Below are 12,106 nucleotides of genomic sequence, written 5' to 3'. Positions count from 1 at the left end.
CAAAATAGTAAAATTCAGCAGACACAAAAATGGTGTTAGTAGAATGTATTCTAGGTTAGTGCTGCTAGGGTACATATTAGAAATGTTTCGCAGACTGTTTTCCACATGAAATAAAATTAAAACAAAAAAATATACACAACAGCGTGCGACAGGGTTAGACTGAAACCGTCAGAAGCACGATCATGATTCGCACTGGATTAGTCGAAAGGGAAAGAAAACAAAGCTGGGCCACGAGACAAGCATGCTCTTCGTCCCTTTGTTCCTTCACTCTTTGCATGCACGCAGGCGAAAGGAAACGCTTTCTGAGGTTAAATCGGATGGGGGAAAAACCACAAAGGCCAGCCGATGGGGGATGCATGCAGGGGGCGCATTCAAACAAGGAGAGCGAGATAGGAAGGGGGAGGTAAAAAATCAACACTGGCAACCACAGCGGCGTTTGGTGGGGGGTTTTGGATGGACCAATGGAGGGTGGCGGACGACAGCGAGGCGTCCGAAATGCATGCCATGCACTGGGGGAGGGGGGGGGTGGGTGGTAACAGGACTGGCTGAGCCAATGAGCAACAGGAGAGACCTCCTTAGGAACCTCTGCCTGATGCAAAAAGGCTCCGAACGATGCCCCTACAGGTGGGTGGGAACAGAACCGGACAGGAACGGGTTAAACAAAAAAATAAATAAAGGAAGGTAAACTGATGGATGAAGAGAAATAAAGAGGGAAGTCGGATTAAAGTAAGCAGAAGAGAGTACCAACCGCAGTTCCCCTTTGTGTTAATGACGTCTACGGTAAACGAAAGAAAAGAGACACACGGCAAACCCAAACTAAGAGACAATTAGAATGATATCTACCGAACAATGTAGTTTGTTTACCATAGCGTGTCCAATGCCTGAGTGCTTTGTGGAAAAGGGGGGAGAAAGGAAATTAAAAACTGTGAACAGAATAACGATTGTTACTCAAAAAACGATATGATGGTTACTACCAGGTTAGTACATTGCTGCTGCTGTTGTTGGCTTTTTGTTGAAAGTTAAAAGGTATCGGTTAGTAGAATGACACATTCCATGAATGACAGGTTAGTTGTCTCAAAGCAGGTTAGTAAACGTAGGGGGGGGAAAGGGCAAAATAAGTTTGTAAGAAAATAAAAAAAGCAGGCTAGCAAGAACGCTCCATGGCGTTTCAAGCCCTGGTACTTGTAGCTCCCAAAAAACGCCACAGCGGCTATGCGCTGTACCCAAATTCACCCTCCTACTGCTCCCGCCCACCCCCCACCCCCCTTCCCCCATCCCAGCATGTCTCATCTCCTGTCAGTTCACATGATTGACAGCCATCAAATGCCCCAGAAAAAATGCCTAAAGCGAATTACCACTGCCTCTCTGAAGATTAAATACATCTCTTTTTTCATATATTTATACACATTTTTAATTATTATTATTAAATTAATCGTGAGTAAGAGGGAGAAATGTGATCTCTTGAGGGGCCTTGTGCCTCCCTCAGTCACAGTGATAGACCTCAGGTTCGTCCTACAGCCATGACACAAAGACCAGGAGCTCCTGACACAGAGTGATGCCCCCCCACTCTGCATCTACTTAGGTTCATTTTGCCTTGTATCACTCAAAGAAAAAACTTTTCCACACACTGAGCAGGAACACATCTAGAGGGGCTATTTTCCTGCCATAGGCCAACGTGTTCGGGTTGACATACTGTGCCTTTCAAAGGGAGATTACTGTTTTCACTCACTGTGTGCTCGGCCTGTGCGCTTTCTCCGGGCTTAATTTTAAACCAAGTCATTATTACCTTCAGATAAATATGACATACAGATTTTCAGAAAACATTTCAGAAAATAACCATAGTCTCCCTTGGAATATTCTCTTTCAGTCTTTTTATTTTAAAGTTCAGCAGAATTAACTCAGTCTGCATTAAGGGGAACAGAGGGAGAAATTCATCCCTCAAAACAAGGCAAATAATAACAGTAATTAAGAGATCTGGGGATTTTTTTAGTGAATGCCAATGTGTGCCAATCCAGCATTAGACTTCTTCTTATATTTCCATCCAGGTGCGCACATTTGCATAACATTTGCATTAGAATCCTTAAGTAGCACAAAAATCACAATGCTTTTGATTACCGGTACTGGTACTTTCGCTTTGTGAGTGGAGCTGGAACTTCATTTACCAGATATTACACTGCCGTGGACGTTCTTAGAATCGTATGCACTGACATACAAGGTGGGCAGCAGTATAGCATAGTGGTAAGGAGCAGGGCTCATAACTGAAAGTTTGTTGGCTCAGTTCCTAACTGTGACACTGCTGTTGTTCCCTTAGGCAAGGTACTTAACCCAGAATTGCCTATGTAAATATCCAGCTGTATAAATGGATAACATGTAAAAAAAATGCAACCTATGTAAGTTGCTCTGGATAAGAACAACTGATAAATGAGAGAAATGTAAAAAATGTCACTAATATATAAGGACAGAAAATACGTCCTCATTCAAGTTTCTCCATTGTGATACACGTATACAGATTGAATAATTACTGGAACAATAAAATAGCACACTAGACAGGCTGAAAATGTATTTTAAAAAAATCAGGATTTTTTTGCCATTATCAGTCGGTTAAGGTGCAGCCATGGCCAAAAAGTCAACTAAAAATCACATTTAAAAAAAAAACCTTCTCTGTCACATGCTGCAGGACTGAATGACAGCACCGCAGACTGATACCCGCCGGGGGGTGGGGTTGTGGACTGAACCACATTCCAGAGGCCACAATTAAAGTGGCTCACCTCAGGCAAACCCGAGGAGGACGTTGTCACAGAGACTTGGGGATTAACGCTTCGGTAGTGCGGGTTAGGTTATGACCTGCATCCGCCAACACCGCCAGCGCCCGGTTCTCAGCCAGCATAAAAATAGAGACGCCGAGAACTCTCGCCAGCCAGGCAGCCTGGATTTAATTACTGCTCAAATTCTGTCAGCTGGTGGAATGAAAAAAACTGTCCTTGTGGCATGCACCCAATGATCAGAATGCAGCCTCTAAAATATGGTGAGCTTGGTTGCGGTACCTATGGTAAAAGTAGGCCAGGGCTAATGTAACGCTTATTTGCAACCTCTACCTTTGGACTACAACCTCCAGCTCCATATTAAAATTGGCCAGGGAAAGAGGTGTGGGGGTAATTTCTCAAGAAATCTGGGGAAAAAAAACGTGCCTTAAATCTCTTAATCATACCTAAGCGTAGATGTGTAGATGTGTTCCTGCTCCAGTATGGATTTTTATTTGTGTTTTGAAGAAAGTAATCAAACTCCCACAGCAACTGGTCTTCCAGCAAAAGCTGATAACAGTTTAGTTTGTTAATATAGACATGGACTGTATATGATTGTGTGCAACTACAAATCATCATAGATGATTTGATCTATGATTTGATTGGTGTTTTATTAATTTTTTATTATTCTGCAATTTTGGTGGCCTGCCAGCGCTCTCTGCACTGTTACCTGACGGAGATTCCTCGTTACTTTGACATCATGCCAATCATTGTCATTAAATTTCCCATTGACAGGCTCCACCAGCGCCTCGAAGGCCCCCGAGCCCAGGTTAATGACGAGCGACACGGCGCCGTTTTTCAGCGCCAGGTTGACGTAGTCGGCCGATTTGCCCGTGTGCAGCATCAGGCCGTTGCGCTGCAGCGTCTTGAACGAGAGGGTGATCTCGTCGCTGCTGCTCTGGATCGGGTTCAGCGACAGGTCGTAGCAGAAGTACTCCGATCCCTTGAAGGTGGCAACGTACTCTTCCTTCCCTGCAAGGGGGGGTAGAGAGATGAAGAAAGAGAGCGAGTGGGAGGGAGGGAGAGAGAGGGAGGGAGAGGGGGAGAGAGAGAAACCATACTCAGTCATTTCAGTCAGTTTTGCCACTTGCAGGTAGCTGCTGTGGTTTGTCTATCCTCCTGCTGTATGCCTGTAACACTGTAGTCATCATGGAGATGAAGAGGGAAAGAAGCAGTGATTAAATAGTCATACAATCCGGCCATGTCTTATTTTTTAATATTTTGGTCCAATGTAGGGCTCTGATTTTTGGCTCTTGACCTCACTGACGGTTATTGATTACATTTTGACTTTGTGTGTGTGTGTTTCTTGTTGTGATTTCACCAGATGTGTTTCAATTTGCACACCCTGCTCCATCACTGTATCATGACATCATTAGATCAACTCAGCTGCCATTACATCTGTCACTCTTGTGGAGGCCACACCCACAACGTGAGGTCATGGCTGTGACAGGGTGCAGATTGTAATGGCATTTTGTTATTGGCTTGTGGGCGGCACATCCTGCAGTTTGTGGAAAACATCCACACCGTCTTACCATCTTCACCACCTTCATCATCTTCACCAGGTGCAGGCAAATCCTCAGAACTGATGTTGAAAAAGTGGGTCTGTGTTGCCGATACCTTTGTGTGTGCATTCAAGATGCATTCCATTACAGGGCCACGGAGTCACTTACTGGATGCATGGGTGATCACAGCCTCGTCTGACTGCCCGCTTGCACATGCACACTCACAAATGATAAAATTAAGTGTAACATTTATGAAACTCAGAGTTGAGAGATTTTATTTCGAGCAGTAGCTGCAGAGATGCTGTCACCCACCCCTGAACACTCCCTGCTCGAGGTCAGAAATGCGCACCAAGGTCTCCCGTAATGATGACCATAAATAAACTGCTGTTACACTTCAGACTTTAATTACTGAACCAGCCAGAGCCATACATTATAGTAAATGTTTGGCAACCCACACACACACACACACACACACACACACACCCGCGCACACACACCAATAACCTCTGATTCACCTCAATTAAGGTTTCTCTTTCCCAGTACCATCTTTTCTGCACGAAACTGATCAAATCGCAATCCCTGGAAACACTCTGGAAAATAGGACGATGGGCTGGCATTTCCAAAGGTTATCTACTCTGTCTTATGTTTAGTGTGTTAACATACCTGTCATTTCTGCCATTTTTCATATCCCTCTAATTTAATGGAGTTTAACCTGATAGCCTCAGAGTGGATCAGAGAATCATTTTCACGTTCGACTGTAAATTCCCCACTGTGATGTGCTCTGATTGGAAATGGTGCTCAATCAAATCTGATGCCTCCATTGATTGATTATCCCAGCATGCTGGAAGAAAGAAGGGCCACAATAATACAGTTCAACCCAGCAGGACAGACATATATATCCACTTACAGTCAACTCCTGATAACTGCATTTGCCCAGGACCATTGTGTTTGCACTTAAATGGAATATGCATATACCAGGAGTGCAGCAGTGGAACTACAGAATGTGCACATACTATGGAATAAAATGGAGCACGCAGTAATCCAACATGCAATTTTAGGATGTTGACAGCATTGGTTGCACTGTTCATGACATGTCAATCGACCCCTTGTATCACTGTCTGGGCGGAGGAGGAGGGGGCCCTCAACATCACACTGAGATTTCGGGTTTTGTGGGGCGCTATAATTCCAGGGTGCTCAAAGTAAAGAGTAGAGTCTACTATAGGACATAGGCATTTTCAGATGCACTAGGGTGTTTATTTTTCAGGTTTTGCTGGTTTTCAGCATGTTTCGGCCTGTGTGTTATTGGATTGTAGAGCACTTTGATTATTCAGTAGAACATGTTTCTGCCTGAGGGGGCAGCTGCCCAGTTTCTCTCATTACAGTTATGTCCCCCCCCCACCCCCACCGCTAAAAAACAGAGACAATAAATATATAAACACATAAATAAATGAAAGCAATCAATGGTTACTGGCTTTCAGCCAAACCCTCGGTCCCTAATGCAGCATGTCAACACACACACACACACACACACACACACACACACACACACACACGCACACACACACACGCACACACACATGCACACACACACACACACACACACACACACACACACACACACAGAGAACTCAGACTGCAGCCGAGTGTTCAGGGAGAGCCCAGAATAACTACACCTACACAGATAAAATGCTTCAAATGGCTCCTGTCTCCTTCTGCCCAAAAGGGACAGAGTTGCTGAGATTTTTGTAAGCAATCTTCTGGCTTGCTCGCTGTGTCTCTCCCTCACTCTCTCTCTCCCTGCACTTTTGACCTTTTTATACCCGATTTTTCCAGCTTCATCTGTCCCTCTCTCTCCTTCTCTCTGTCTCTCTCTTTCTGAGATTGGGTCCCTGTGAGATCAATGGCGAAAATCTATCACTGGGAGAATTATCACGCATTTCTCCCCAGACTTTGGCTTACTTATCACAACGGATGAGTTTGGGCCAGGAAACGGCCTACGCAGAATTTGGGACATCTCATTTGGGGGTGTCAATGGATCTCATTTTTAAAACTAAAACTGCCTGTATTATGATTCCAGATTTCCTCTGTGTTGGGGCCACAGCACAACAGCTCAAATCAATTCACGCTGACAGGAATTGGATGGCAGGGGGAATTAAACGCAGTGAGATTGACTGTTTCCACATGTTAACGGCTAGCTTGCATTTACAGATGCAGACAAAGGGGTGTATTGGGGGCTGGAGCCTGACTGCAAAGACGTTCTGCTTTTCTAATGCAGTTAGGCATGGACCACAGACATGCGTTAGGGCGCCGCTCCACCCTGCCATCACCCACAATTCCCTGCGTCTTCTTCCTGGCACAACACTTCCGACTCCCACGCTGAGGGCGTGACTTTGTTTCTCTACATGAAATGCAAGAGGTGGTACAGGAATGGCACTGTCTGTGGAAGCCTGTACTCAGATCCAAAGGGGAACTGGCTCTCCTTTACAGCTTTGCTCTGTTTTTCAATTTGCTTTGCATTGCACCAATGAACCAGTCATTAGCAGCACCCTTAGAGGGTATTAAATATGTTACAGATGACTGCTTCCCAATGAGGATCCATAAAATGCTGTCACATGGCAGAGGAGAGAGCAGCAGCCAATTACATAAGAAAACATCTGTAATTATTAATTATTCAACTTAATTTGCTGTTTGGCACTCTCCCTCCCCCTCCACTCCCTGAGATCCTGCTCGACTTCCTCTCACATGCTAATCTGCTTCTTCCTGTTAGCACACCAGGCCCAGCAATAAAATATGGACATCGTCAATGCCATGTGATATTATAACAAACACAGCCAGGAAACAACCCAAATTTTCAAGATCAAAGGAGCGTTTTGTTTGTCTTTTTCTTTCTTTCTGTCTTGCAGTTAAACTTATTTGAAACTAGACACAGAAGAAGAACACCCAGGGCAGCAGAGCGTACCTGCAGCACAGAGCATTATGGGAGCTGTCATGTGATTCGGGCATGTCACCCCTGTCAGAGGCGAGGGGTGAGGGTGTCTTAAGTTCTGAGCTGGGATCAGATCACTGGGTAACAGAATTCTGATATGGGGTGGATAAAAATGGATGTTATAATGTTTACATTAGTCCATGCATACACACACACACACGCACGCACGCGCACACACACACAAACACATATGCATACACACACACACGCACATACTGTAGGACGAGCAAAGCAACAGCATAGGTGTATGTGTGTGTGTGTGTTTGTGCATGTGTATGCATGTTGACTCTCTGGGCAGTGCTGCTTTAGGGACCAAGGGTTGGCTACAGGTTGGCCCTGCTCCTTACCACCACACTACTACAGTAGAACTTCTCCACTGTGCTTTTATAAAGCAGAACAGCCCCAGGTGCTGGCTGCCTCTCTGAGGCTGGGTGATTTAGCCTCTCCCTTTATGTCTCCCTGCTCATTCTCCTCTTCCTCAGGTCAGGCTCTGGGAATAATTTCAGAATAATGGAAATAAAACTCCTCTTGATTCACGAGGGGGAAAGATGTGCTGTTTAGCGTGAGGACCCATCGGTATGTGATTGTGGTTTCATTTTTTTTTTAGATTCATTGAATATCTTGTGTATTTATTTATTTATAATGTTATGGAGTCCACCAAGGTCCCTGCACAATTGATTTTTCAGTTTCTCTGTCTCTCTCATGCACACTTCCTCTCACCCTCCCTCTCTCTCTCTCACATTCTTTCCCTCTTTCATTCTCTCCCTCTCGCTTTCACTCTATCTCCCCCTCTCTCATACTTCTCCCTTTCTCTCTCTCCTGTTTTCACTCTTTCTCTTGCTCCCTTTCTCTTGTGGCATCTCTCTCACACGTGCTCTCTCTCTCTCTCTCTCTCTCTTTCCCTCTCTGCCCTATCTCTCACACTCTTGCTCTCTCTCTCATACTCTCTCACTGTCTTTCTCTCACTCAACTCTCCTCTCACTAATCAAAAGCAGAAATATTAAATTAATTACAGGCCTTCACTACGCACACTTTCAATCAAATATATTTATGCATGCTAAATGACCTACAAAAGCGTCCTGCATGCGGGAGGCCAGCAGCATCCACCCCTCCCTGCTGTGCCAGGTGTGATGAGAGGGAGCTGAGAGAGGCAGTCATTACCCATAATGCATCTGGCAGATGGACTGACAGCACACATTAGCAGTGTGTCAGTGACAGAGCCCTACGAGATGGGCTGTGGGTCTGATTACTCGCCTCAGCCTCAGGCGCTAATCAAACTGATGGGGGGGGGTGTGGGGGGTGTGGATTATACCATCACAGAAGGTGGGAGGGGAGATATCGCAGTCCAACCAACTTGTTACACCTTGATGTGAGATTATATTTTCAGGAAAAGAAGATTTGCAAAAAATTGATGTAGATGTACACACACTACTGCAAACAAAGACAAACACATGCATGCACACAAAACACATAAAAATGCATGCATGGACAATACATAGACACACATACACACACAAGCATGCTTGCACACACTCTCTCACACACACACACGCACACACACACACACACACACACACACACACGCACACGCGCACACGCACACACGCACACGCACACACGCACACGCACACGCACACACGCACACACACACACACACACACACACACACACACACACACACACACGCACACACGCACACACGCACACACGCACACTCGCCATGTGCAGGATGTGTTGTTTAAGGCCTGAGGCTGAGAGAGAGGCAGGGCAGGCAGGCTGTGAGGACGGGGAGAGGAGAGGATGCAGTCTTTTGTTTCAGACCCACATTAGACACTCTACAGCAGAGCTTTCTAATACCGGTAAAAAGCCGTCTCTTAGAGCCGAGTGCGCGCAGGCAGCCATCGAGGGGTGCAGCCATCTGAGAGCAGCTCAGAATGAGTCACGACACCACCAGTGCCTAATCCAGCACCTGCCACCTCTACAGCCTTTCACTCCCACCCCCTCTCCCTCCCCCTTTCACACCCCCTCACCCTCCCTGCTCCTCACGCCCCAATCATTCCCACGCTCCATCTTTCCTAAAACAATTAGCACCTTGATGTTTTTCTTTTTTTTTTGGCTTACAAGAAGGTCAAATAACTGCTGCAAATTCCTCTCTCTCTCTCCCACTTTTCCTCTCCAACTTTTTCCCTCTCACTCTCCCCCTCTCCCTATCTCCCTCTCACTCTCCCCCTCATCTCCCTCTCACTCTCCCCCTCTCCCTCTCTCCTTATCTCCCTCTCACTCTCCTCCTCTCCCTCTCTCCTTATCTCCCTCCCACTCTCCCTCTTTTCAACTTTCCATTTTTCTCTTCCCTCTTTTCCTCTCCAACTCCTCTTTCCCTTTCTCTCTCTACCTCCCTCTTCCTCTCATCCCTGTGTGTGTCAGTCACAGTTCAGCAGGGGCAGAGAACAGCGAAAATTACACTGCAGTAAACACAAACTACTAGCGCAAACTACACAGTGCAGAGAACGAGAGGGGGAGATTAAACTCCAAATTGCCCATTTTTCTCTACGCCACCTCCAACAGGAACAACAGTGGCAACAGCAGCAGAGACTCGATTTGTTAGTTTGTTGGCTACCACTCTGTTTGAATTCAGATTAAATTCTCCCCAACCCCCACCAAAAGGAATAAGGAGGCCGCGCCTATGACGTTTTGAGGGCAGAAGCACACACTGAGTAGCAGTCAGACAGTCAGGCTGTCTGTTCCAGGCACAGACACTGTCATTGTTGATATCCAGCTGCTTAAACAAAGGACCTATTAGAAAGCATGTCAGACCACGTCAAAATGTAAGGTATGCATCTGGATCCCTGCAGGACAGAGTGGGGAACTGTGGACTGTTGTGGACATCTTTTGTGCTTCAGTGTTTCGAATTCAGAAGCAGGTATGCGCGTAACACGCATATTCCCCCCACCCACACCTCAGGTGATGGAGTGTTTGGGGAGCGTGCGAGACCGAGGGCTTTCAACACCCCCGAAAGCACGCAGCTGAGCATGGTGTAGAGAGAGGACATGGATCTTAGTCATTCATTCCTGCTTTAACATACAACCTTTCCAATTTGAAAGCCACTATTAACCAAACAAAAACTAGTAGGGATTTCTGTTCTCTCAGTATGCATACACCGGCCAATGAAAATGGGATGCAGTACACATCCTTCGCTGGGTTCTTGAGAGCCCACCTGCAGATAAACCCCCCCCAATCGGCGTGTTAGGAGGCCGGGGGCTGCAAGGGATCACTCCCTCTCCACCCGGCATCCGATGAGGGTTTAATTGATATCCCAGAATATAAAACCCAACCAACCGCGGCACAACATCGCAAAAGGGCAACTCTCAGACATGCTCTACAGGGCACCACTGAACGCTGAGCGATCCGTTTCGACTGACATCGGAGGTGCGGAATGGGTGCTGGGAGGGAACGAGAAAGTAGAATTTCAACGACAAAACACCTCACAAACACTTTCACAGATGAAAGCTCAATACAACCACACAGACTTACATAGGAACTCTGCCCTCTGGCTTTTTTAAGACCCTCCTCCCTCGCTGTTCTAGAGAGATTGTACTCTGAGAGGTATATTGCATGTTTCCAACAAACTAGCAGAACACCATCAAGACAGTGCATTACCACCATGGTAGGAAAACACCTATGAGGTGGCGTGTTACCATCAAGTTAATGCATTATCAATGATCTAGCACATTACCAGAGGAAAAACATTCTAAGGAAACATTACTGTACCAGAGTTAAGGATTTATGAACAAACTACGCGCACACACACACACACACACACACACACACACACACACACACACACACACACACACACTCATTACACACATACACACACATACATGCATGGACTCATACACACACAATCATGCACACACACGCACACTCACACACACGTGCGTGCACACTCACACACACACACAGAGCACAGTCTTTGTACACACTCTGATAAACCCAGTGTGGAGGGTTTGCAGTTAATCTTGGCTCAGCTCCCACTCCTCCCTGCAACGCCAAGGTCACCCAACACACGCCCACAGGACACCAGCCCAGACGCCCGAAAACAAACCCTCAGCGTTTAGTGAACACTGTGGAAACATCAGCCCCCTCCCTCGGACTGGTAGCAGGGCAGGCAAAAACAGCAGAGACACACGTCAGTGAGTAAGCACCCTCTCGAGGGCCGTAAACACCTTGCTCCCCATTACAGACCTGCTGTTTGTTACGTTAGCGACACGCTAGGCTAATCAGGGATGAAAACCCAATCGAAGAGCAGCGAAGGGAGTGGAGGAGGACAAGGAAAACATTTCCCTGGTCTTTATCACACAATGGAAACACTGTCCTCCTCTCCTTGCCTCTGCGGATTCTGGGAAATCAGGATGGCCTCTGGCAGTGAACAGTCTGCATATGGCCGGCCAAGACAGAGGCAACATCTTCCTCATCAGCTTTCTCGTCATCCTTCACTCCTCGACCATGACCGCCTCCCTTGAGCCGAGCGCCCTGACCCCTGATCTCTGACCCCCAGCCCTGCACCGATGGGGTGACAGCAAACATCAGAGAGTGAATAAGCCCTTACTCACGGCTGTCCCAGTGCCAATCACACTGTCACTCCCACGGTTGGGGCTGGCCGGGGTCAAGGACAGCCAGGCTCTTCAGCCAGTCAATGTGACAGCCAGCTGCCCGGTGGGGGACCAGCTGACAGCAGTAAAGATGAAACAGCGTTTTGGCCTGGTTTTTCTGCCTTTCTGTAAAATCAGCCTCCTGTTACTGGGAAAGAGACCCAT

General features: G+C 46.7%; 1 protein-coding gene across 23 annotated transcripts in view; it reads right to left on the bottom strand.

Moving 5' to 3' along the window:
• nrxn1a (neurexin 1a) overlaps positions 1–12,106 on the bottom strand; it is a 216,175-nt gene that overhangs the window by 134,620 nt on the left and 69,449 nt on the right. For 17 of the 23 annotated variants that reach the window (XM_036526873.1, XM_036526893.1, XM_036526981.1 and 14 more), the window contains 2 exons: positions 3,472–3,773; positions 865–888 (listed from right to left, as the gene is read on the bottom strand). In XM_036526873.1, coding sequence (XP_036382766.1) covers positions 865–888; positions 3,472–3,773 — 326 coding nt within the window. The remainder of the gene's footprint in view (positions 1–864; positions 889–3,471; positions 3,774–12,106) is intronic. The other 6 variants (XM_036526912.1, XM_036527000.1, XM_036527017.1 and 3 more) reach the window with 1 other exon arrangement.

The sequence above is a fragment of the Megalops cyprinoides genome, chromosome 1, assembly GCF_013368585.1.
Source record: "Megalops cyprinoides isolate fMegCyp1 chromosome 1, fMegCyp1.pri, whole genome shotgun sequence".
NCBI classification, from domain to species: domain Eukaryota; kingdom Metazoa; phylum Chordata; class Actinopteri; order Elopiformes; family Megalopidae; genus Megalops; species Megalops cyprinoides.
This window is presented reverse-complemented; position numbering and strand designations above follow the sequence as displayed.